Source organism: Emiliania huxleyi (assembly GCF_000372725.1).
Source record: "Emiliania huxleyi CCMP1516 chromosome Unknown EMIHUscaffold_12, whole genome shotgun sequence".
NCBI lineage: Eukaryota > Haptophyta > Isochrysidales > Noelaerhabdaceae > Emiliania > Emiliania huxleyi.
Genome location: NW_005201392.1, coordinates 579,892 through 601,183, shown reverse-complemented (window position 1 = coordinate 601,183; position 21,292 = coordinate 579,892). Strand labels below are relative to the sequence as shown.

The window sequence follows — 21,292 nt, the reverse complement described above, 5'->3', positions numbered from 1 at the left end:
ACGCGCAGTCGCTAACCAAGCTGCAGGGCAAGGCCGACAAGCGCAAGCTGCCCGCGCTGCAGCAGATCGAGGTCGAGGCGAAGGCCAAGGCGAGCCACGCGGCGTCCGGTGCCGGCGAGGCCCTCGCGCTGCTGCGGCGCGACATGCAGACGGCGGTACTCAACACGGCCCGCTCCATCGGCGGCTCGCAGCTGACGCTGCACGCCCGCGGGCTCGAGCAGCACTCCCGCGCGCTGCAGGCGCTGCCCGGCTCCAAGTAGAGGGTGGGGTTTGTATTTGGGAGACGGCACACATTTGTGAGCTGTGTGAGCTCGTGCGGAGGGTCTGGTTACCGAGAGCTCCGAGGCGGGGTGCGGCCAGGGTGCCGAACCTGCGTCGGACCTGGTAAAGCACCTGTAAAACCGAACCACCCGCCGCTCGCCCATGCCGACTTCCGCCCTCCTGCCGCCCTCCCCCCTTCCTGCCCCTCCGCCTTCTCGCCATCCCCCAAGCCCATCTGTGCGTTCCACTCCGTCCGCTCCCTCCCGCTTGGCGCCCATCCCGCCCTCCGCCCTCGCCCCCCGCCCCTGTCCTGGCTGGCCTGGGTGGCACCTCCTCATCATCACGCGCCAAGTGGGAGGGAAGTGGACGGGGCCCTGAGCCGACCTAGCCCTAAACGGAATGGGGCGCCCAACACGTGCCGGATTACCGTGCCCCTTGCACGCCGGGCACGGCCTTTCGGTTCGTGAAGGGTCGGTGCGTGTCGTGCCCCCCTCGCCTTGGTGCGCAGTCACATCCGTGCTCCCCGCCATCTCCATCGCCTGGTCTGCGAATGCTTATCAGCCACGAAAGGAGAGCGTGGCCGAGGGTTGCATAGACTCGATCGCAAGATCCCAGTACCCAGAAAGGCACCTCCGCCTCTCTGGACAGGGTGGCCCGCACTAATCGACCCCTGTTAAGTGACTCGTTCGCTTACCACCCACTGTGATTTTGTGTGAGCTCTGTGTCTTGCTTTGCCAACAACATACCTACAACAGAGAACAACACACACACACGCCCTCTCCCTTCTCTCCCATTTGACCGCGGCGCGACCGGCACTCGCGGCGTCGCCATCGCGCACCACCTCCCACGCATTCGCAGAAAAGTTCGACCTTGAGTTCAAAAAAGAAAGCAAAAAAACCTCGTCTTTTTTCGCGCTCGCGCCGACTGACCACCACCGCCCCCGGCCCACTTGTCGACAATGCTCCGCATCGCCCGGCGCCGCGTGTGCACCGCGGGCGGCGGCGGCAGCGCCTCTGACCGCTTCTGGGCGTGGACGACGCAGCAGCGGCCGTCGTGGAGGGAGTCGCCGACCGAGGCTGCGGTCGCCTTCTGCGTGTTTGGCGTCACGGGCTCCACGAGCGTGGCGCTCGTGCGGCCCGCGCTCAAGCGGACCATCGGGCTCGAGGGCTCGATGCGCGAGGGGCCGTGGTCGTACCGCATCACCTCACTCGTCGCCGTGTCGCCCATCTATGCCACGCTGCTGGTCAGCTTTGGCACGGTCGCCGGCCGACATCGCTACTTTGCCTACATGGCGAACAAGATATTTGGCCGCTTCCTGCCCAATTTCGTGATGAAGCGCATCTCGGAGACGGCCGGCTGGTGTTTCCCTGGCTCGCGAATTGTCAAGTGACCAGTCAGAACTCGCGCATTTACCTACGCTCGCTCTCTGGAGCACGTCCAGGACCCAGGTCCCCGAGCCGCTCCACCACAGTGTTATGTGTTATGGGGTGCGGCCCGCCGGCTGCCAGTGTGCGTGTGGCGCGTCAATATTGAAACGTGGTTTATATTATCTCGCCTCACTCTAACGTCTAAGCTCGATCCTCTCTCCACAGCCGGGGGACCAGCGGCCCCCTCCGCCCCAGGCGCGCGGATTGACTGAGCGCAAGATTAGAGTACTGTCGGAGAGAGTTCGCACGAGAGAGTCGTAAAACGAGAGGTACTTCACAGGGTACTTCGCGCCGCTCGCTCCCTCTGCGGCCTCTCTCGCGTCTCGGCTACGGCCTACACCCCGGTGTCGGCAGTCGGGTGTCTCTCTCCGCGAGACGGACACAGCGCGCGCGAGAACTGCCGAGTTGAACTGGAGCGACACCACAACGCGCCACAGTAATCAGTAATGAGTATCCCGTACCACGCAGCCGACCTGGGCCAGCAGCCAGCCCTGCACTGAGACTCGGTAGATCACTCCCTCAGCGTCTGGTCGTACCGCGCCAGCAGCTCCTCGCCCGCCGCGATGTCGGACAGCGCCTCGAGCCCGCAGCCGTACGCGGCGCCGCCTCCTCGCGGTCGGTACACCCTGTACCGCACGTTGGCGGGCGGGCCTGCCAGGCCGCCGTGGCCGGCCTAAGGTAGGGGAAGGTAGGCAACGGAAGGGAGGGTAAGGAGGCTCGGTACACTCAACAGTGCGGGACAAGGGCTCGTCCCCAGACAGGAGCCGTCGGGATGTTTGTGCCACATGCCATGCGGGCGGGCGGTGTGGTTGGCCTCGTTGACAAAGTAGGTGAGCGAGACGTGGCCGAATGCCGGCTCTCGCAGCCGGAGGTAGCTCTGGGGGCGGGGCGGGGCGGGGCGGGGCGGGGCGGGGCGGGGCGGGGCGGGGCGGGCGTCAGGCGGGTCGGGATGAAACAGGGGTGTGGGGTGTGGGGGCGGCAGTGCGGCGGCAGCGACAGCTGGAGAGGGTGTGGGCGTGTGGGCGTGCGGGAGTATGGGCGTGTGGGCGTGAAGGAGCGTGAAAGAGCGTGAAAGAGCGTGAAAGAGCAAAGAGTGTCAAAGAGTGTCAAAGAGCGTCGCCTGCTTGCCGAGCTCGAGCGCGTGGTACCTAGGCGAGAGCCGCGGGAGGTCAGAGAGCAGAACGGCTGGCCGCCCGTCGTCGGCTCGAGTGTGGGTACGGCGGAAGGTGCGCGACGGCGTACGCAGAGGGCCTGCTCACAGGAACTCGAGGTGTGAAGAGACGTTGCTCACAGTGCTCGGCAGGGAGCAGCTGCGAAAACGCCGAGGCACAAAGACGACGGACGGATCGCGCAGCAGCGTGCCGCGCGAGATTGGATGCACGGCGACGACGCCGAACCCGTCTAAATCGGCCACGCCGTCTGACTGCACGGCCACACTATCCAACAGCGCCTGCACTCCGCGGATCCGGTCGTCGCGGTCGCCGCCGGCGTCGCAGTCGGCGTCGATGCCCGCAACCGGCAGCCTCACTCTACCGGGCGCAAAGGCGTGCGGTGCGGGCGCCACGTAGTCGGCGGCAGCGGCGATGCAGCCGCGACATCCGAGAACATTCCAGCGACACTTGCCACAGCCATGTGCCAGCGGGCTCCGAGTGCCCCAGTTGGCCGTGCCCGGCCGCCACCTGCTCCCGCCCGGCCAGATGACGGCTGCTGGCGTGGTGGGCGGCTTGGCGGAGGCCGGATCGGCCGAAACAGGCCGGCTGTGATGCGCTTGCTTCCGCGCCTTTGCGGCCGCAGCCTCCTCGGCACGGGCTGTCGGCTGGCGTACTCGCTTGGATCGTTCCATACGTGCCACACCTCTGCAGCTCTAGAGAGCGCCAAGCGTCAAGCAGCAGTGCAAGCAGCAGTGCAGTCGCGTGCCGGATTTTTCTTTGTTTTAATCGCGCCTTATGTTTGTTAAAAGTGAAAAAAGTCCTCCTCCGGGAATGTACGCAAGAGCCACATACATTGAGAGATAGGGCCCTTAGGGGCCTAGGGAACACAACACCTCTCCCTTTTCTCCCAGTAAGCTAAAAGTACGTACATACATTGTACATTGAAAAACGTTCGGATCGCTCCTCATCGCAAACCCTGTCAGCAGTTCACCTACGGGTAGAGAGAGAGAGAGGGCCTAGAGAACACAACCCCCCTCTCTCTTTTCTCCCAGTAGCTAAAAAACGGGTATGTTCGTAAGAGCTACATAGAGAAAGTACGTACTGGGAGAAAAGAGAGAGGGGGTTGTGTTCTCTAGGCCCTAAGGGCCCTACGCGCGGCGTGAGAGCTCCTGAGGGAGGGTGTAGAGGATGTAGAGTGTAGAGCGCTGTAGAGCTGTAGAGCTGGAGAGCGCTGTAGAGCTGTAGAGCTCTACATCCGCCGCGTGACGAGGCGCGTGCGTTGTAGAGCGATGTAGAGGCGCTCTACAACGTGAAATCTCTACAACAAACTCTACATCGTAAGCGGCGAACGAGGCACGTTGGCTCTCCGACATGAGGCGCGTTGCACTTGCCAGTGCTGCCCTGGCCTTCTGTCTGCCCGCCCAATGGGTGGCAGGTGCCTCTGCTGCTGTGGCATGCCTCACGGCTGCGACTGGCCGGCGCCTCGGCGCGTCAGCTCGGCTTGGCGTAGCGATCGTGGCCAGCACAACTCGCCTGGACTCAACGCTCAGCCAGGAGCTCCCGCACGCGCTCGCCAGGAGCTCCCGTCTGAATGCTCGCCTCGCCTCGCGCAAATATGCGACCGTTCTCGCAGCCGACAGTCCACCGCCTGCTAAAGAAGCACTGCGATGAATGCGGCACCGGCGACGCATGGCAGGCTGGTCATGACGCAGTTATAGGGTGTTGTGTGCCGTCACGCGTCAGAGGGACTCTCTGTGTGTCAGTGATAGTCAGGGCCGTCCATCGGGGCTCCAGTAAGCTCGGAGACACCCCATTAGTGCGACTTGACCTCTTTGAGTCACTGCCTTCCCGGGGCGGTTTGGAGTAGAGCCTCTACAACAAACTCTACAACAAAATCGCGCTCTACATCGCTCTACAACGCACGCGCCTCGTCCCGCGGCGGATGTAGAGCTCTACAGCTCTACAGCACTCCAGAGCGCTCTACAGCTCTACAGCTCTACAGCGCTCTACACTCTACATCCTCTACACCCTCCCTCAGGAGAGCTCGGAAGCGAGCTTTGCACGGCGATCGAGGATGGCACGGTTCACCCCCTTCACCGAAGTCTCTCTCTCCCAGTACGTACGTACTTATAGCTTACTGGGAGAAAAGAGAGAGGGGGTTGTGTTCTCTAGGCCCCTAAGGGCCCTACGCGCGGCGTGAGAGCTCGGAAGCGAGCTTTGCACGGCGATCGAGGATGGCACGGTTCACCCCCTTCACCGAAGCGATGGAGATGCGTTCCGCGTGGTGTGTCTCTTCTCCCAGTAAGCTAAAAGTACATACACACATACGCTGGAGAGAGAGAAGAACTTACGTCCCTGGACAACCGACAGCGCCGGCGCGGCGACGGATCAACAAACATCTCTCAAACAGGGCCCAGTAATCGTCGAGAGACTCGCCGATGCCAGCTGTCGCCGTCCTGGCCGGGGCGAAGCACATCTGTTCCTTGAAAAGCGGGCGATCTGTCCTGGCGAAAAGCGCCGATGACAGCTGTCGCCGTCCTGGCGCGCACTCCGCAGGTCTTGTCGCCGAACCCCTCACCACCACAGCCCTCGCGCGAGGCTGGTTGCATCACTTGCAATGATGAGAGATCTCCGTACATGATCCAGAACAGCCTGTATTGTGAAACGTGGAAATACCTCCCAACTTTGTGTGGTGACAGCGCCGGGTGGTTTCATCTACAGAGGTTTTGCCGGCGGTCGTGCTTCCGCGCCGGCGTCGCCTACCCTGGAGGCGTCTGCTGCCCGGGTCCATCGCCAGCGCCCTCCGCGCCGCCGAGTATCTCCACGGCTGGCTCGTGCACTTGGTGCTCAGACTCACGGACTGCGTGGATGCATCGCAATCAGCACGAATGTGCAACCTGGCGCGGGACCCGTTCCATGTGCGTAAAGGCGGGCTCGACTTTTTACATCAACCGGAGCTGTCAACAGACGTGCTATGAGCAAGGAGCAGGCTACCCAGAGTACAGCAGCTGCTGCGCTCGCGTGGTTTCGAAAGCGACGGTTGGAAACAACATATTCCACCTCGACACGGCAGGGGCGTGCCCCCGCGGTTGGGTCTGCACATCGCGCTCAAACTCTGTGACGAAGGTTGCTGAGGTGAGCATTCTCACCCTAAAACCCGGAGACTCGACGCAGCACGGGCCCATTCGCCTGCCGGCAAGGAGCGCCACGTTCCGGTTGCCTGCCACCGCGCGCAGGATGAAATTTGTTTGGTTGGGCCCGCACAACTCTGAATCCACCGTCACCCTGTACCGCGCCGACATGCCGATGATGGACGCCAAGGCAACGTGGGGGCAGCCGGTGGACCGCCAGCGGCAGCTCCTCTGCCAGAGCTCAGAGGTGTACGCGCTCCAGTGCACTCAGTGCTCTGATGTCCCACACCCGTATATGACCAGCAACGACTTGGCGTGCGACACCTGGGGCGGCATCAAGTGCAACGGCAAGGCGGAGTGGACAGCCAGCAAGTACTGCCAGCAGTCGTGCTTCCAGCGCGGCCTCCCGTACGCGGGAGACCAGTGCTGTCCCCCCGATGCGCCACCTCCCGCTGAAGAAGCACGCGCCTATTCCTGCGCCATCCGGGCAGACCGCGAAGACATACGTGGAAAATTCGCCTACCTCTACGTCTTCAGCAACGCCGCAGCACCAGTATCGCTCGTGGACCTGTACTTTGAGCCGCGGACTCCTCTCGATCTGAGCCAAAGTTCTCTTCCAGCACCGATGTTCAGCCCACCCCACATCACACTGTGCAGGCGCGAGTTCGAGATTCAGGACTTTAGCTACACCTACATGGGCAACGCCTACCGCTATGAGGAGGATCACGACCCATCCAATTTTGCGAGCCACTCGAGCGCTGCCGCCTTCTGTGAGCGCCAAGGCTACACCACGAACTCGCGAGGTAAAACGGGCGGGCTGTGCACGCTCGACGTGATCTGTCCAGACTACCAGTTTGACGTCACGGGAAGTCCCACGCCGGCGCTTGATAGCGGCCAGGGGTTCAAATCTGGCAGCCGGTCGGCAGACCCCTGGGCTCGCGTCCCAAGCGGCAACGTGTGGGCACCGGTTGGGGGAAGGCTCCCTGACGGTAGTTCGAATCCATACTACATCCAGGTGAGCGGCGATGGAGGTGTGTGTGCAGCGCCGGTGCCTATCGATGCGGAGGCTGACGCGGCGAGCACCGTGAACGCCGACCACATCGTAATTTTCTGCTGCCAATGGACACCGGAGAGGTTCTCAAGCTGTCCTGACGACCCTGGGGGGATCAGATGGGCCAAGGGCCTCTTTGACTACCACGGTGGGTAGAAGCCTTCAAGCTAGAACCACATGGGCATTACCATTAGTAAAGCCATACGCCGAACGCACGCTCTCTCACTACCGGGTGGTACAAGAGAAGGGATTTCTTTTTATTCCTTTCTTTCTTTACAGAGATAACAAGTCTCAAGATTCACCTCTCGGGTCCGTTCATCGCTGGCAGGTAAGATCTCCCTGGGCGAGGGTGATTGGAGAGGGCTGTCAGACTAGTCTGTCGGCGCCAAAACTTGCGCCAAACCACATCCCAGATCGCATCCCCACCGAGCGAGGTGGGCAGGTTCTCTGCGCTACATCACCGCCGGCGAAGTTGTGAACGGCGTCCTGTACCCCTAAAAACAAAGAGAAATCGCTCCCGCCGGCGAGAGGGCGCAGGTGATGGCAGCTGCATGGGCGGAGGCGGTGAGTTTCGCGGCGGCTACGACGGCGGCGGCTTGGGTGGCGGTAGAGGTCAGCGCCGATCAGCCAACGCACGCACCGGGGCCCGCGCTTCTTCCTCTGTCGCCGCCGGCGTCACCTAGGACGGCACCCTTGCTGCCGCCGCCACCACTACGTAGTACGCCGCCGCCACTGCCCCCGCCACGTCCGCCACCTCGACCGCCAGCGCCACTTTCGCCGCCTCCGCCACCTCCGCAGCTGCCGCCACCTTCGCCCTCGACTCCTCCCTCGCCACTACCGCCACCCTGGCGTCCGCCGCCTTACACCGACGCGCTGCCGCCTTTGCCACCGCCGGAGCCGTCTCCGCCGCCGCCGCCGCCACTCCCTTCGCCGACCTCGCCGCCACCACCCCGCTCGCCGCCGCCACCCCCCTCGCCGCCACCACAACCTCCGCGAGCCTCGGCATACGCACCCATGGTGCCATCTTTCCCCACCTTTCCTGTCGGCGCTGCTGCCGCACGAGGTTTGCGCGAGCGGGTGCAGAGCTCGCCTCAACAAGGCCTGTGGATCGATGAACATAGGCATCGGATACTGCCGCGAGGCGGGCGAGGCCGACGACACGTGAGAGACACTCCGTCGGCCTGCACGGCGCCTCCACTCCGCTCACAGGTTGAGACGCGACCCCTCGCACGCAGGTTCGAGTCGTGGGCAGACTGCTCCTCTGCGGCCGCGTGCGCGACCACGTGTTACGAGAACGGCCCGTCAGTCACACCGTCTTAGATACATCCCAGCACGGCTCACCTGTCTTTAGACGTGGCGTCGCGAGGGTCGGCCCCCCCTCGCCCCACCACACCTTGTGAGAGAGAGATCTCTGAGATCTCTTCACCTTTGTGTGCGTGGAGAAGTGTACCTCACCGTGTACCTAGTAGGCGCGTTCGCCTCCCAGGGCGAGCCGGCATGCGTGGCCGTGGCGTGGGCGGAGGCACCAAAGACGGCGCACGACGGCTGCAAGGAGGCGGGCCGCCCTCGCTGCGTGCGCTACTGGACGCGCTCGGGCCAGCGCGTCTCGGGGACCGCTGCCGTGGTGGCCGAGCAATAAAGCCTATATCTATTCCATATCGTGCAGGGCGTGCCTTCACACCCCCTGGCTTGTACACAGGCGTCCGAGTACCACTGCACCGCCATCCACCGCCCCGACTCCTCGCCTTCTGCGCCACCGTCTCCCGTGCCGCCCCCTCGCCCGCTCCCGCCGCCGCCTCCGCCACCGCCGCCGCCGCCTTACGTGCTCCTGTCGGCCGTGTCGGTGGCGTGGCGCCGGCCTCGCGTCCCCCAAGCTCGTGAACAGCGTCTCACGGGAAGAGCTGTGAGCACAGGTCCTGTGGCTCGTGCTTGAGGCGACGCGCTGGCGCCTCGGCAGCCTCGGCGCATCTCGGCTCGTCTCGGACGAACCCGTGCTGTGTGCGTTTTGGTGGTAGGGAACGCGCGTGTACGAGCAGGAGGCGGAGGAGGAGGAGGAGGCGGAGGAGGAGGAGGCGGTGGTTCGAGCCCTCCTGTGAACAGCAGCCAAACAGAAAAAACGGTTCGTCCGGGCGAAGAGCTGCGACTAAAACCTGAGAGCCGGAGCTGCTCTGTACCTGACGCGTCTCTCGCCCCGGGCGCTCCACCCGAAAGAAATGTCAAAGTCATGCCGAAAAAGAAAGTGGCAACAAAAAAAACTCCCCCTATCTCGGCTTCAGAGCGAGTACGGAGTACCTGCTCCCCGTGCGCGGCTGGCACAGCCCACTGAGGTGGTGGTGCGTGCGTGCGTGCGTGCGTGCGTGCGTGCGTGCGTGCGTGCGTGCGTGCGTGCGTGCGTGCGTGCGTGTGTGTGTGTGTGTGTGTGTGTGTGTGTGTGTGTGTGTGTGTGTGTGTGTGTGTGGGTGCGCGCGCGCGCGCGCGCGCGCGTGTGTGTGTGTGTGTGTGTGTGTGTGTGTGTGTGTGTGTGTGTGTGTGTGTGTGCGTGTGCGTGTGCGTGGTGTGTGTGTGCGTGTGTGTGCGTGGGTGCAGGGGAGAGGAGGACAGTGCCGTCCGCATCTAGAGGGGCCTCACCGCCGCGTCGGCCCAATGCACGACGCCGGCGGGCGAGAAGGCGGCGGCGGCGAGGCTCCAGATGCGGCCGCGCCGCGCGGCATTGGCAAAGGAGGCTCCGAGGTGGCCATCGGCGCCTTTGGGGGGGGAGGCGCGCGCGCGCACTGTGACGAGCGGCGCGTGTGGAGGAGGGGGTGGAGGGAGTGTGTGTGGAGGAGTGTGTAGGGGTGGGTGGGGTGGGGGAGGGCGTGGAGGAGGGGCAGAGGCCCGGGCCGGGTCCCTTGTGAGGACAGGGCGTGCGGTGCGGGTGGGTCTCTGCAGAGAGGCGAAAGAAGGCGGGCCGGAGGCAGGCGGGACGAGGCTAAGGGCTCTTCTGTGAGCGGCTTGCGCTACGCCACGTGTCGTGTGACGTGTCGTGTGGGGCCCGCGGCACTGTCCGTGAGCGGTCCGAATGTCTTGTCTGGGTGTCTTCTCTGCGTATGGCGGTTGCCAGGCAAGATGCGGCGCATCAGGTAGCCGAACAGGCAGCCGTACGAGAGGATCTGGGCGGCGGAGAGGGCCGACGCCCACGGGCGGAGCAGCGCGAGGCTGAGCGGCGCGAGCGGCAGCCACTGCCCCAGCAAACCGACCCACAGCACGCCGGAGTGCACGGCGTGGTGGAAGAGAGGGCCGGCTGACACCTCCGCTGCCGCATCGCGCGCGCCGGCCGCGAGCGAGGCGCCGGCGCCGCCCTGGTGGAAGGCGTCGAGCGCGGCGAGCAGGGCGGTGTCGGCGGGCCGGCTCAGCCGACACGCCGCCCCGATCACGCCCACGCACAGCGCCGGCTGCCAGCGCAAGCGTTTGGCCCGCGGCGGCGGCGGCGGCGCGGCGGCGGCGGCGGCGGCGACGGGCTGCGCCGCCGCACCGTCGGCGGAGGGAGGCCAGTCGCCCGGTTGCTCGGCGGTCGCACCGCTATCCTTTGGCGCCGGCGCCAGTGGAGCCTCCGCTGGCGGCGGCGTCGCGTCGCTGGGCGCAAACGGGTTGGGAGGGATAGGGTAGTTTATGTCCGCACCGCCCCGGATGGCCAGGAGGCGCGCGCTCGCGGTGATGAGCAATATGGCAGACGCCATTCCATAGCGCTAAAAAAGAAAATTCAACCTGAGGTGCGCGCTAGGCTCTCGTCGAGAGAGATCCCCTGTGCCCTGTGCCCAGCCCTCTCCGCGCGGCGATGCGCCCTCCCCCCTCGCTTTTGCAAAATCCTGCAAAGGTGGGGACGTGTCTGTCCTCGACCCAGCCCTAGCTTGTGATGTCCGTTGTATTTATTTATTTATTAGGCTCTCGTCACAGCGCTCAGCGGCCGTCGCGTTGCTCACGTCAACGCGGCGTCTCCAAGAGTTCAAGACAACGTTCTCAACGGACGCGGCCGCCTTCGCGGGTTGCGAACTTCGGGAAAAGCCATCCTGTCTGACGCCGCTACGCGTGAGGTGTGTCCGCGTTCTTTATCTATTTATTTTAGCTGTACACACTGCGTCACTACACCGGGCTCGTCCGGTCCGTCCGTAGCCGCCGCACTCCCGCGCCCCCGGCAAAGGGATCCGGCCCTGGGGAGGAGGCATGCTCCCTGGCGGAGGAGGACTCTCCCCCGTCGACGCCCGTGCGCACGCCGACGAGCTCCTCGCCGTCGCTCTGCGAGGGCGACAACACAACACTCTCTCTCGAGGGCGGCCGCAGGAGGTGCGGCGGGAAGAGCGCCGTCGCCCTGACCGCGGCGGCGAGGCAGCACAGCATGACCGCACTCGCGGCCAAGTTGAGCGCGCCCGGGAAGACGGCGCCCTCCTGCGAGCGCGCGAGGATCCACGGGAAGACGGCGCTCCTGTTCACACACTTGCGGCCGTGAAGATCCGCCGCTCACCGTGGCGCGCCGCGCCTCCAGGAAGGAGAAGGAGAGGCGCTCCCAAAGACGCGCGCAAGCACAGCGCACGTAGAGAACATGGCGTTGACGCTCCCGAACCTACGTCGTGGTTCGCAAAAGGGGGCTGAGTCGCGCCGAGCCAGCCGAGAGCGGCGCGCTCGGCGCCCCCCTCGCCGGCCGACAGGCTGCGTGCGCATCACGATGCCGCGCAGCACCGGCGCCGCGAAGGAGGCGAGGCCGCTCAGCGGCAGCAGCAGGAACCACGCCGTCCCGCTCGACACAAAGGCGAGGAGCGCGAAGTGGAGCGCGTTCGCGGCCAGAGCGGTGCCGACGACCGCTCGCTCGTACGTCTCGCCGACCCACCGCTGCAGCGCGGCGCTCGTCGGCCGCAGCAGCAGCCCCTGCGTCACTCCCACCACGACGCCGATGGCGGAGAGGAAGATGCCTGCGTGCTGAATCCGCCAACCTCAGGGCGGGAAGACGGTGTCGTTGCAGCGTATTCAGAGAGCACCGCGTGAATACGAGGGGTACGAATACAGCGGATACAGCGGAATCGGCGGAATGCAGTTGAACATGTACATGTGTCGTGTCCTCTCGAGCGCTGGTCGGGACACAAGAATAGGATTCCATGGTCTTCCCCTTCTAGAGGATGACGCCTACTCTGGCGGCGGACCAGAGGAAGCGCCACTGCAGGTAGAGGATCCACGAGAGGTAGACGGCAGTCGACACCTTGCAGCCGAGGTGCGGCCGAGGTGCAGCCGAGGTGCAGCCGAGGTGCAGCCGAGGTGCAGCCGAGGTGCGGCCGAGGTGCAGCCGAGGTGCGGCCGAGGTGCAGCCGAGGTGCGGCCGAGGTGCAGCCGAGGTGCAGCCGAGGTGCAGCCGAGGTGCGGCCGAGGTGCGGCCGAGGTGCGGCCGAGGTGCGGCCGAGGTGCAGCCGAGGTCGAGGTGCAACGAAGGTGCGGCCGAGGTGCGGCCAAAGCCGAAGGCTGGCCGAGGTGCGGCAGAAGTGTTCGGCAGCCTCGTGGAGCAGAAAAGCGAAGAGGTACTCGCGGAGCAGCGGGTTGGCCCAGACCTGTCATTGTCATCATTCTTCGTGATCATCGTTCGTCATCACAGTCTTCTTGTTAGTACCCCCGCAGGGGCGGGCTGGCTCAGACCTGGTGTGGGCGTGGGTCCGTGTCTTCTCGCTGCGATTCCCTCGGAGGGTCGGGAGGTGACTCAGCGGCGGCTTTGGTTCGGTCTGCGCGCCCTGTACGTTGTGCGAGACGGTGTGCGCCAGTCCCGCGCGGCCCCGCGCCTGTGTGTGTGTGGTGTCGAACGAGCGCTCCGTGTGTTCAAGAGTGCTGCAGACCTGCTGCAACTGGTAGACGGGAGAGAAGTAGAGGAGAAACTGCGCCGTCAGCGACGTGGGCAGGCGCGAGCGTCGCGCGGCGAGGAGGGTCTCCGTCCTACACATCCACGAGGCTCCGAGCAGGTTCCGAGAAGAGCCTCTGTGAGGCTCGTGGCGGAGGTTTAGCGGCTGTCTCCTCGTGCCCGCGTAGAGCAGGAGCGCGAGGAGGGTGCAGCAGGCGGAGAGGAGGAGGACGGCGACCTCGCCCGACCGGGCGAGGAGGAGGGCGGCGGTGAGCGGGCCCAGCGTGAACGCGCAGCCAAACACGAGTCCCACCCTCCCGAAGAGGACCGGCAGCGCCGCGCCGTCCGCCACGTCTGTCAGGGAGGCAAACAGCAGCACGAGCACGCCGTCGCTCATGCCGCCGAGCACGCGCGAGGCGACGAGGCAGGCGTGGTACGTCTCGGGCGCGGCGCCCGTTCGTGAGGGCGGCGTGATGAGCAGCAGCTGCAGCAGGGCGAGCACGAGACACCAGAGCGTCACCGGCTTGCGGCCGACATAGTCGCTGACCCTGCCGAGCACTGGCAGCGTAAAGAGGTCGAGGACGGCCTTAATCTGCTGCAGCAAGCCGTACAGCGCGGTGGTCTCCGCGCCACGCTCGGGCACTCCAGCGGGCAGAGCGAACTTCAGGAGCGACGGAAAGATGGGAAACAGGAGCGAGACCGAGAAGAGGTAGAGCGCGGCGGGCGCGAGGAGGAGGGGAAGTGCAGGCTTGGCGTGGCTCGGATCGTCTTTCGCGTCCATGCTTGCCATTTTCGTGTCGCCTGCGGCTGGGACGCCAGCCGAGACGGGTGCGGCGGCGGCGCCCGCGGCGGCGGCGCCCGGGACGGCAGCCGGCGAAGGCGGGGCCGGTTTTTTTTTTCGCTTCGGCCTGAATTGGTTGGAGGTGGGGCACGGAGCCTGGCGATTGGCGCCCGCAATAGGTAGGTAGGTAGGGCGTTTTGGTGCGAGTCATGGGGGGAGAGCCACTCAGCAAGTGGTGTGCGAGCGTGTAGCCTTTAGGCTTGAGCGTGCAGTCGGCCTTACGTGAAAACCCAAGGTAGCCGGGACGCCAGCACACACGGCGGCGCACGATACTTTCTTCGGCGCTTCACCCTTGGGCTTCTTGCCGTCGTCCCTGGGCAGAGGCCCACCGCCCCACCCCGCACACAGCGGGTCCCCAAGGGTGAACTTGTGCGATTTCGGGCCCGGGGTTGTGCGATGCGCGGGCCTTCTAGGCCCGCGGGTAGTCTCCCCCCATCCCCAGGGCCTCCAGGGCTCGCACCTTAACCTCTCACAGACCAACGGTAGGTAGGTAGGTAGACGGTCTCTCTTTCGCTACGCGTGTTCTCAACGACGTTGAACAGTGTTTGACCACGGCGCTGTTCACAGCGCGCGCGGACGGCGGTTCTGCGACTCCCGCTCCGCAGGACTTTTGTAAAGCATACTTGTGGCAAGTTACAGACGCTAGTATCGACCTCAGAGACCCAAACACGAATTAATAATTAAGGCTCAAAGTATGGTCAAACAACTGTCAAACAAACAGGTCAAACAACGAAAAGAGACTAGTGCGACCGCTAGACGGCGGTCTCCGCCGGCCCCAAGGCTGCCCAGCCCCAGTACCACACCGGCCACGTACACCGTGGCGCTGGAGTCGGTCAGTGAGGCACTAGACGGGCTACGGAACCATGCGCGCGCCGGCCGGACAGGCTGCGCGCAGGGGCCGCGCCGCCTCGATTTCGCACCTCCGCTCCGCGGCCGGCTGAGGGGCTAGCTCGCCCGGCGACAAGCCCAGCCATCGCCCAGCGCCCCGTATCGACGGGGGGCACGCAAAAAAACCGCACCTACGACTAGGGTGAGCACGTGAGGGCGTCGGTGTGGGCCGCGGGCGGGCTGCCAGGAGGGCGCGGGTGGGAGCATGGGAGATGCACCACCGCTCGACGAAGACGCGCCCGACGAAGCCCTGCTAGCGGAGGATGGTCGATCCTCACCTACTAGGAAGCGTCGGGCGTGTGCGAAAAAGAGCGCAAATCGGAGCTCAACTCGCGCGCGGCTGGGAAAGGGGTGTGGCACCCCTCCGAAGGCGCCTCGCGAGGAGCTGCTGCTGCCTCCAAACGCGCTCGGGCAACACGTCGGCGCGCCTGCGGGGTGGGTTGAGGTGAAACTATGCTTGCTGGCACGCGCATCCCGCACCACCCCCACGTCCGCGCGCACCATGCCGCCATCCCACGTCACAGCCAAGCGCCATCGCCGTCGGACGCGGCGACGCCGAGCGGTGGCCTCGCAGACGACGAGCGCGATGAGGCCGCCGCGCCGCCGGGGTGGCCGGCGCGTGCCAGCCGCTGGCCTGTCCAGCGTGGCGGGACCGGCTCGCCCATCCTGGCCGGCGCGCTTGCCGACGCGAGAAGATCGCGCGAGAGGGCAAAATGTGGCAAAAATGGCCCTGTTTGCCAACCCTTCGCGGGACAGATGATGACGACACGCACGAGCGACACACAGACACAAAACAAGCTCACAAGACACACAGCCAGCGTGGCTGCCACACACCAATGCATAGCGCCATCCGACGTATTTTCTTCTACCCTTATAACTCTCTCGTGTCGGCGCCGTAGAATGTAGCAGCCGAAATCCGCCCGCCACGATCGATCAGTCCACAATCGTCGGCCCGCAGCGACCCGCAGCGATGGATGCCGCCGCCCCCCTGGCCCCTGCGGCTGACGCGCCGATGCACGACCGGCCTCCGTCGGATGGCTCTCCGGCCTCTCCGGCCGCTGACGCGGCCGCCCATGCTGCTGCCGATCCGGTCCCTCTCACGCTCAGCGATATCCGCACAAGCTACGACAACTTTGAGGTCGCCGGCTTTGGCCAGGTGCAGCCACCACCTGCTTGCCTCCATGTTCACGCTTCGCGCCCCTTCCCCCCTCTGACGCCGCCGTATGACCGTAGGTGAGGGGCACGACTACCCGCCTGGAAGGCGCTCTCATCAGCAAGTCACCCAGGCACCAACTCCTGGGTGTTTACGCTTGACTACGAAACCATGCAGTGGATGCAGCTCGATCAAAACGGCGACGCCAACAGCTGGTCCCTGGGCGAGTTCCTCGCCCAGGATGAGGTGCGAGTCATGATGCTCGACCCAGCGTGCACCAAGTCGCTCACATTCCGTGAGTTCGTCAACGGGCGACTGCGATCTCGAACTCCGACAACTGGACCGGTGCACCAGCCGCGGAGGACGATGGCTCCCTCGACGACATCCCTTCATCGACGGACGCCTTCACCGCCGCCGGCCCTGGGCCATCCATCGCGGCCTCCGACTGGCTGCCGCAGCTCACACCCTAATCTATCTGCCTTAGGCACGGAGCCAACGGAGCCATCGCGCATGCCCGCATCGCGTGCGGCTCCGAGGTCTCCCGCCGAGACCGGCTCGGCGCGGCGCGTGGCCGCACGCCGCCGTTGAAAAGGCGAGATAGGACCGAGGGGAGAGCGCCGGCCACATCGAGCGAGCGCTGACGTGTAAGGTGTCTGTGCTGCTCCGGTGTGTGTGGGATTCTGCCTCCCCCCCATCTGTGCGGCGAGTTGTTTGCGGCGCGATGCCCGATCGTGCGCGATAGCCTCCCATTGTGCGTGGTGTGTCGGTGTGTCGGGGTCGTCCGGAGCGTGTGGCGGCGCCGTTGCATGCAGCGACTGCTCCACGTGCTTTGACTGACGTGACTGACTGATGAGACATGAGTGCTGATGGATGATCTCCGACAACCCAAAACCAAAATGCAAATGCGGAGTGGCCCACTTTGGCGTGCAGATCCTGCGTCTCTCACTGCCCGAAGAACAGAGACGGGTACCGCCGAGAGTCCCACAGAAGTCTCATAACAAGGCTGTGAACTTCGGCGCCGGGCAGCCTCCCGCTCGTCCAATGCCTTCCATGCCTCCTCTCCTGCTCTGCCTCACCTTCGCAGCCCTCCCGGAGCTCGCCGCCGCCGCCGACGAGCCCGTGCGAGACAGCCGCTCGCCGCCCCAGATTCTCCTGTCTCCAGCACAGTGCCAGGCCTGGGGCACAGTGGCCAACGCGTCGGGTGGGCTCGGCGCCGTATGCGCTGCGTGCTCGCGCCCGGGCGAGGGCGGCGATGCGCCGCCATCGGCCGCACCGCCGCCGGTCCAAGCCTCTGACTGCGCCCTCCGTGGCCTGAGCGTCTCCGGCACCGATCTCCAGCCGCCCTTTGACGCGGCAAAGCGCCGGTATGCGGCGACGGTGCACACCTCGCAGCCGATGCTGCTGGCGGAGAGCGGCGCGGATTGCCGGCTGCAGGTCACCTGCTGGGACCGGCTCGCTCCCGAGGCGCCTCCGATCCCGCCCGCGCTCGACACCGGCGTCCCGCGCTTTGCGCTCCCTCTGCCGGGCGAGACTGCGAGTAGCGCCTGCGAGGTGGCCCTGCTGCGCGGCGACGCCGCGGCCGCGGTGTATACCGTCCTGCTGGGGAGGGAGCCCGGCGTGCCGCTCCTCGACGACCCGGTCGCGGACGAGGAGGGGGCGGCGGCAGCATCCTCAGGTGAGGAGACTGTCTCGCTGCCAGCTTCGCACATCCGGGGGGGTGGTGGTGGGTGGCCCGGGGTGGGGGGTGGGTGGGGGGGGGGGGGGGGGCTAGCACCACGGCCAGTGAGCCGCAAACCTCCTCCTCGCTCTCCCCGACCCGCGCCGCGCCACCGGCCTCGATGCGAGTCCACCACCGCGCCTCGCAGGCGGCGGCGGCGTGATGCTCCTCGTGCTGCTTTGCTCGGTGGGAGGCTGCTGCTGGGCGGCGCAACGGTTCGGCGTCAAGGAACGCGGCGCCGGCCTCCTCGCCAGCATAGAGGGAGGCTCCAGCTATGAGGCGGCTGGCTCCGGCGCGCTCGGCTTCTAGTTTGTTTGTCCCTCGCGCCCCGCACTCGGGCCAGGAGTGGCTGTTCCCGGGCATTCACACTATGTTCCTGAGATAATTTGGCGATTATATCCATAATCTTCCATAAGGGATTTCATCCCTTTTTGGTTTTTGGAGACTCGTGTTTCGGATGTTTTTACGGTTGTTTTTGGGTAAAACGTATACAGCGAACGCGATGCGGCCTCTGCCTAGCTTCCTGCTTCTATATGCGCGAGCTACGGCGTGACCGCTATCGCTAACTTACTTAAAGTACCTTTGCGCAACTGCGGCGCGGCGCACGGTGCCTCCGGGGGCCCCCGCCTCCCCCCAGCTGTGTCCCTAGAGGTGTCTTTGACATTTGACTTCGATGTCTGGTGGGGGACGATTTATGTCTGGTGGGGGACGCAGGTGCTCAAAGGTTGCGGGCGTGTCACCACTCGCGCCTTGGCTCTCGACACTGGGTTCTGGACATGCAACGACATGCCGAAAAGGGAGCGATCCGCGGCGCAGGCACGCGCTGAGGCCGTGTATAGACGCGCCAATCCGGATGATAGGGGCGATCGGGGCCGTGACCGCAGGGCCGAGAAGGTCGAGTACAGACGCAGACTCAAGAACGCGAGAGCGGAGGCTTCTAGCGCGGCCGCCGTCGAAGAGTCGTTACGCTCTCCCCGATCCGTCAACCGTGATTTCTTGTGTGTGTGTGTGTGTGTGTGTGTGTGTGTGTGTGTGTGTGTGTGTGTGTGTGTGCGTGTGTTGACCCGGGACCCGCGGGCGGGCTTACGTCACCCTTACAGAGCTAGACCTAGAGCTACGATGATCGATGTGTACGGCTTTACGAACAGAGACACGAATATCACGATCGTCCAGCATCTTGGTGGGACACGTCATGCGAGAGACACACGTTTTGCGTTCAGTGAGTAGAGAAGTGTCCATGGGACACCATGATCCACCATCGGATCGCACAACAATCAACATGCACATGGACATGGACATGCACCCATGTGCATGCACATGCACACGCACATAAATCATAATATGCCCCGTAACAAATGCACATGCACATGCACATGTGCGTGTGCATGTGCATGTGTATGTTGTGCATGTGTATGTTGTGCATGTCGCATGTGCATGTCGCATGTGAGATGTGTGTATGAGAGCACGCTGACTAGGTCCAGCCCTGGGAGTTGGGTGGCACGGGTTGTGACATTTGGCGATGATAGTAAACGGGTCAGAACCGGCCAAACACAGGCTACAGCCCATAGCTCCTGGAGAGCATGCGCGAGTGACGCGCTACAAGAGGCGAGAGTGGCACCCCTGGGGTCAGTGAGAATGTCGTGCTGCACCTCGCAGCTGCACCGCGTGTGCTCGCAGTGTATGCCACGGCCGCCGCCTGCGGCATTGCTCTCGTGCAGCTAGGCGACGCAGGTCCATCAGCAGGGCTCATCCAATGCGAGCGCACATTGTGCGTAGCCGCGGGCAGGTGGCAGTGCACAGTCGTACACCGGCTGTGGCGGCTCGAATGCCCCCGGCAGCAATGCTGGTCATTAACTTGCGTATTGGGGCCGCAGCAGACTGCTGCTGTTTCAGCAGCAGCAGCCTGCTGCTGCCTGATTCAGTCAAGCCACAGCGGTGCAGCGAGGCGTGCAGAATTCGCGCGGTTTGGTACCTCCTGAGGCTGAGCGCGTTCAGACCCGGTGACCGGAGTTGGATGGTCCGATGGAGCTCGCCGAGCTCCATCGAACCATCCATGGCCGGACGGCGGAGCGTGAGGTAACTACCGGAGAGATGTACCGCAAGACAAGAAAAACACGGCTCTGACGGATGTCAAACGTCAGATCTGTGCCACCCTGGGCTGGACCTAGTCCGCTGCTGTGTGTATCACTCTTCATTATTTTAGCGTGTCTCACACACAGCGTGTCTCTCACCATATGTGTCTCACACACTCACAGTCGGTACTCACAGTACACAGACGAAGAGCCGGTGCAGGCGGCGGTCCAGGTGGGAGCAGCACGCACGTATGGTAGCCATCGTACAAAAAGCTGGTGTCGGGCACCCACGAGCATTCGGGAGGATCGTCGGCCGCCCCTTTTTGGCAGCATGCCCCCGGTGTGCCCAGCGTGCCGTCGCATTTGGAGCAGAGCCCGGCTGCGTCGCCGCAGGTGTTCCAGCACTCGCCTGGCCCATTAATGTTGTTGCAGCCCTCGCACTTGGTCACCTCGGGCGGCGGGGGCGACGGCGGCGGCGGCGACGGCGGCGGCGGCGACGGCGGGGATGGCGGCGGCGGCGCTGATGGAGGTGGCGGCGAGGGCGGTGGCGGCGAGGGCGGCGGCGGTGACGGAGGCGGCGGCAGCGGCGGCGAGGGCGGCGGGGCGGACGGCGGCGGCAGCGAGGGCGGTCCAGGTGGGAGCAGCACGCACGTATGGTAGCCATCGTACAAAAAGCTGGTGTCGGGCACCCACGAGCATTCGGGAGGATCGTCGGCCTCCCCTTTTTGGCAGCATGCCCCCGGTGTGCCCAGCGTGCCGTCGCATTTGGAGCAGAGCCCGGCTGCGTCGCCGCAGGTGTTCCAGCACTCGCCTGGCCCATTGATGTTGTTGCAGCCCTCGCACTTGGTCACCTCGGGCGGCGGGGGCGACGGCGGCGGCGGCGACGGCGGCGGCGGCGACGGCGGGGCGGGCGGCGGCGGCGCTGATGGGCCCTCCTCGGCATCGGGGATGCTGTCGCCGTCCGAGTCGGGGTCGAGGTGGTCCGGGATGCTGTCGCTGTCGCTGTCGCCTGTGCCCTCCTCGGCATCGGGGATGCTGTCGCCGTCCGAGTCGGGGTCGAGGTGGTCCGGGATGCCGTCGCTGTCGCTGTCGAGTGCGAGGCCTGTCTCGGTTGGGACGGCCGCCTCGGAGAGCCTGCGCCCCCCGCCTGTCATTTGGCACGCCGTGCCGATGAAGATTCGGCAGGTGGACCCGAGCACCTGACACATCGGATGCACAAACCTGGTTTAGTGGCGGGCTGCGCACGCGGGGTCTTCTTTTGCACGCACCTCATAGCCGCATGACCCTGACTTCGCCTTCGCTTGGGCGCAGCACCCTTCGGCGCCAAGAGCTACGTCGTCGTGACTATCTTCTCCGGTGATTCTGCTTCCGTCGCAACCCACGGTCATAGACTCGCACCCTGGGCATGGTGTTGCCGGCGATGGCGGAGAGGGCGGCGGGGCGGACGGCGGCGGCAGCGAGGGCGGTCCAGGTGGGAGCAGCACGCACGTATGGTAGCCATCGACAAAAAGCTGGTGTCGGGCACCCACGAGCATTCGGGAGGATCGTCGGCCTCCCCTTTTTGGCAGCATGCCCCCGCTGTGCCCAGCGTGCCGTCTCTTTGGGAGCAGAGCCCGGCTGCTTCCCCCTAGGTGTTTCTCGCACTCTCTGGCCCATTGATGTTGTTCCTGCTCTCCGACTTGGTCCCCCTCCGGTCGTTCTTCTAGTGCTGCAATGATTGTTGTGTGGTCTTAGGTTCGCTGTCAGAAT

General features: G+C 65.0%; 8 protein-coding genes across 8 annotated transcripts in view; 3 read left to right on the top strand and 5 right to left on the bottom strand.

Annotated features, from left to right (window-relative positions):
* Window positions 1–1,206: 1,206 nt before the first annotated feature.
* EMIHUDRAFT_433574 (hypothetical protein) lies at window positions 1,207–1,810 on the top strand. The gene has a single exon (XM_005790471.1). It carries the CDS (start codon window positions 1,220–1,222, stop codon window positions 1,649–1,651), a length of 432 nt encoding a protein of 143 aa, XP_005790528.1. The 5' UTR covers window positions 1,207–1,219; the 3' UTR covers window positions 1,652–1,810.
* A 121-nt stretch (window positions 1,811–1,931) lies between these two features.
* On the bottom strand, window positions 1,932–3,587 carry EMIHUDRAFT_448990 (hypothetical protein). The gene is made up of 5 exons (XM_005790470.1): window positions 3,011–3,587; window positions 2,907–2,939; window positions 2,809–2,836; window positions 2,503–2,565; window positions 1,932–2,361 (listed from the first exon to the last, which is right to left on the bottom strand). Exons 1-5 carry the CDS (start codon window positions 3,529–3,531, stop codon window positions 2,200–2,202), a joined length of 807 nt encoding a protein of 268 aa, XP_005790527.1. The 5' UTR covers window positions 3,532–3,587; the 3' UTR covers window positions 1,932–2,199.
* Window positions 3,588–9,634: 6,047 nt separating this feature from the next.
* EMIHUDRAFT_462263 (hypothetical protein) lies at window positions 9,635–10,737 on the bottom strand (the record flags this gene model as incomplete). Its single annotated transcript, XM_005790469.1, has 2 exons — window positions 9,635–9,765; window positions 10,062–10,737. The coding sequence occupies 2 exons, from the start codon at window positions 10,735–10,737 to the stop codon at window positions 9,635–9,637; spliced, it is 807 nt and encodes a 268-aa protein (XP_005790526.1).
* Window positions 10,738–11,102: 365 nt separating this feature from the next.
* Window positions 11,103–13,653, bottom strand: EMIHUDRAFT_462262 (hypothetical protein; the record flags this gene model as incomplete). Its single annotated transcript, XM_005790468.1, has 3 exons — window positions 11,103–11,480; window positions 11,520–11,971; window positions 12,871–13,653. The coding sequence occupies 3 exons, from the start codon at window positions 13,651–13,653 to the stop codon at window positions 11,141–11,143; spliced, it is 1,575 nt and encodes a 524-aa protein (XP_005790525.1). The 3' UTR covers window positions 11,103–11,140.
* A 1,835-nt stretch (window positions 13,654–15,488) lies between these two features.
* On the top strand, window positions 15,489–16,627 carry EMIHUDRAFT_433571 (hypothetical protein). The gene is made up of 2 exons (XM_005790467.1): window positions 15,489–15,757; window positions 15,835–16,627. Exon 2 carries the CDS (start codon window positions 15,926–15,928, stop codon window positions 16,340–16,342), a length of 417 nt encoding a protein of 138 aa, XP_005790524.1. The 5' UTR covers window positions 15,489–15,757; window positions 15,835–15,925; the 3' UTR covers window positions 16,343–16,627.
* A 168-nt stretch (window positions 16,628–16,795) lies between these two features.
* Window positions 16,796–17,780, top strand: EMIHUDRAFT_97982 (hypothetical protein; the record flags this gene model as incomplete). Its single annotated transcript, XM_005790466.1, has 2 exons — window positions 16,796–17,429; window positions 17,620–17,780. 2 exons carry the CDS (start codon window positions 16,796–16,798, stop codon window positions 17,778–17,780), a joined length of 795 nt encoding a protein of 264 aa, XP_005790523.1.
* Window positions 17,781–19,608: 1,828 nt separating this feature from the next.
* EMIHUDRAFT_200536 (hypothetical protein) lies at window positions 19,609–20,931 on the bottom strand (the record flags this gene model as incomplete). The annotated part of the gene is made up of 4 exons (XM_005790465.1): window positions 19,609–19,624; window positions 19,793–19,977; window positions 20,233–20,379; window positions 20,812–20,931. The coding sequence occupies 4 exons, from the start codon at window positions 20,929–20,931 to the stop codon at window positions 19,609–19,611; spliced, it is 468 nt and encodes a 155-aa protein (XP_005790522.1).
* A 239-nt stretch (window positions 20,932–21,170) lies between these two features.
* EMIHUDRAFT_97981 (hypothetical protein) overlaps window positions 21,171–21,292 on the bottom strand; it is a gene marked incomplete at both ends in the record, with an annotated part of 1,750 nt that continues 1,628 nt past the window's right edge. Inside the window, one exon of the mRNA XM_005790464.1 lies at window positions 21,171–21,245. Coding sequence (XP_005790521.1) covers window positions 21,171–21,245 — 75 coding nt within the window. The remainder of the gene's footprint in view (window positions 21,246–21,292) is intronic.

Excerpts from the sequence above, each read along its gene's own strand:
- EMIHUDRAFT_433574 (XM_005790471.1), top strand. The coding sequence starts at position 1,220 with ATGCTCCGCATCGCCCGGCGCCGCGTGTGCACCGCGGGCGGCGGCGGC.
- EMIHUDRAFT_448990 (XM_005790470.1), bottom strand. The coding sequence starts at position 3,531 with ATGGAACGATCCAAGCGAGTACGCCAGCCGACAGCCCGTGCCGAGGAG. Across the intron at positions 2,566-2,808 it reads CGCTCGAGCTCGGCAAGCAG|AGCTACCTCCGGCTGCGAGA; the intron begins GCGACGCTCTTT and ends CCCCGCCCCCAG. Across the intron at positions 2,362-2,502 it reads TCACCTACTTTGTCAACGAG|GCCGGCCACGGCGGCCTGGC; the intron begins GCCAACCACACC and ends CCCCTACCTTAG.
- EMIHUDRAFT_433571 (XM_005790467.1), top strand. The coding sequence starts at position 15,926 with ATGCAGTGGATGCAGCTCGATCAAAACGGCGACGCCAACAGCTGGTCC.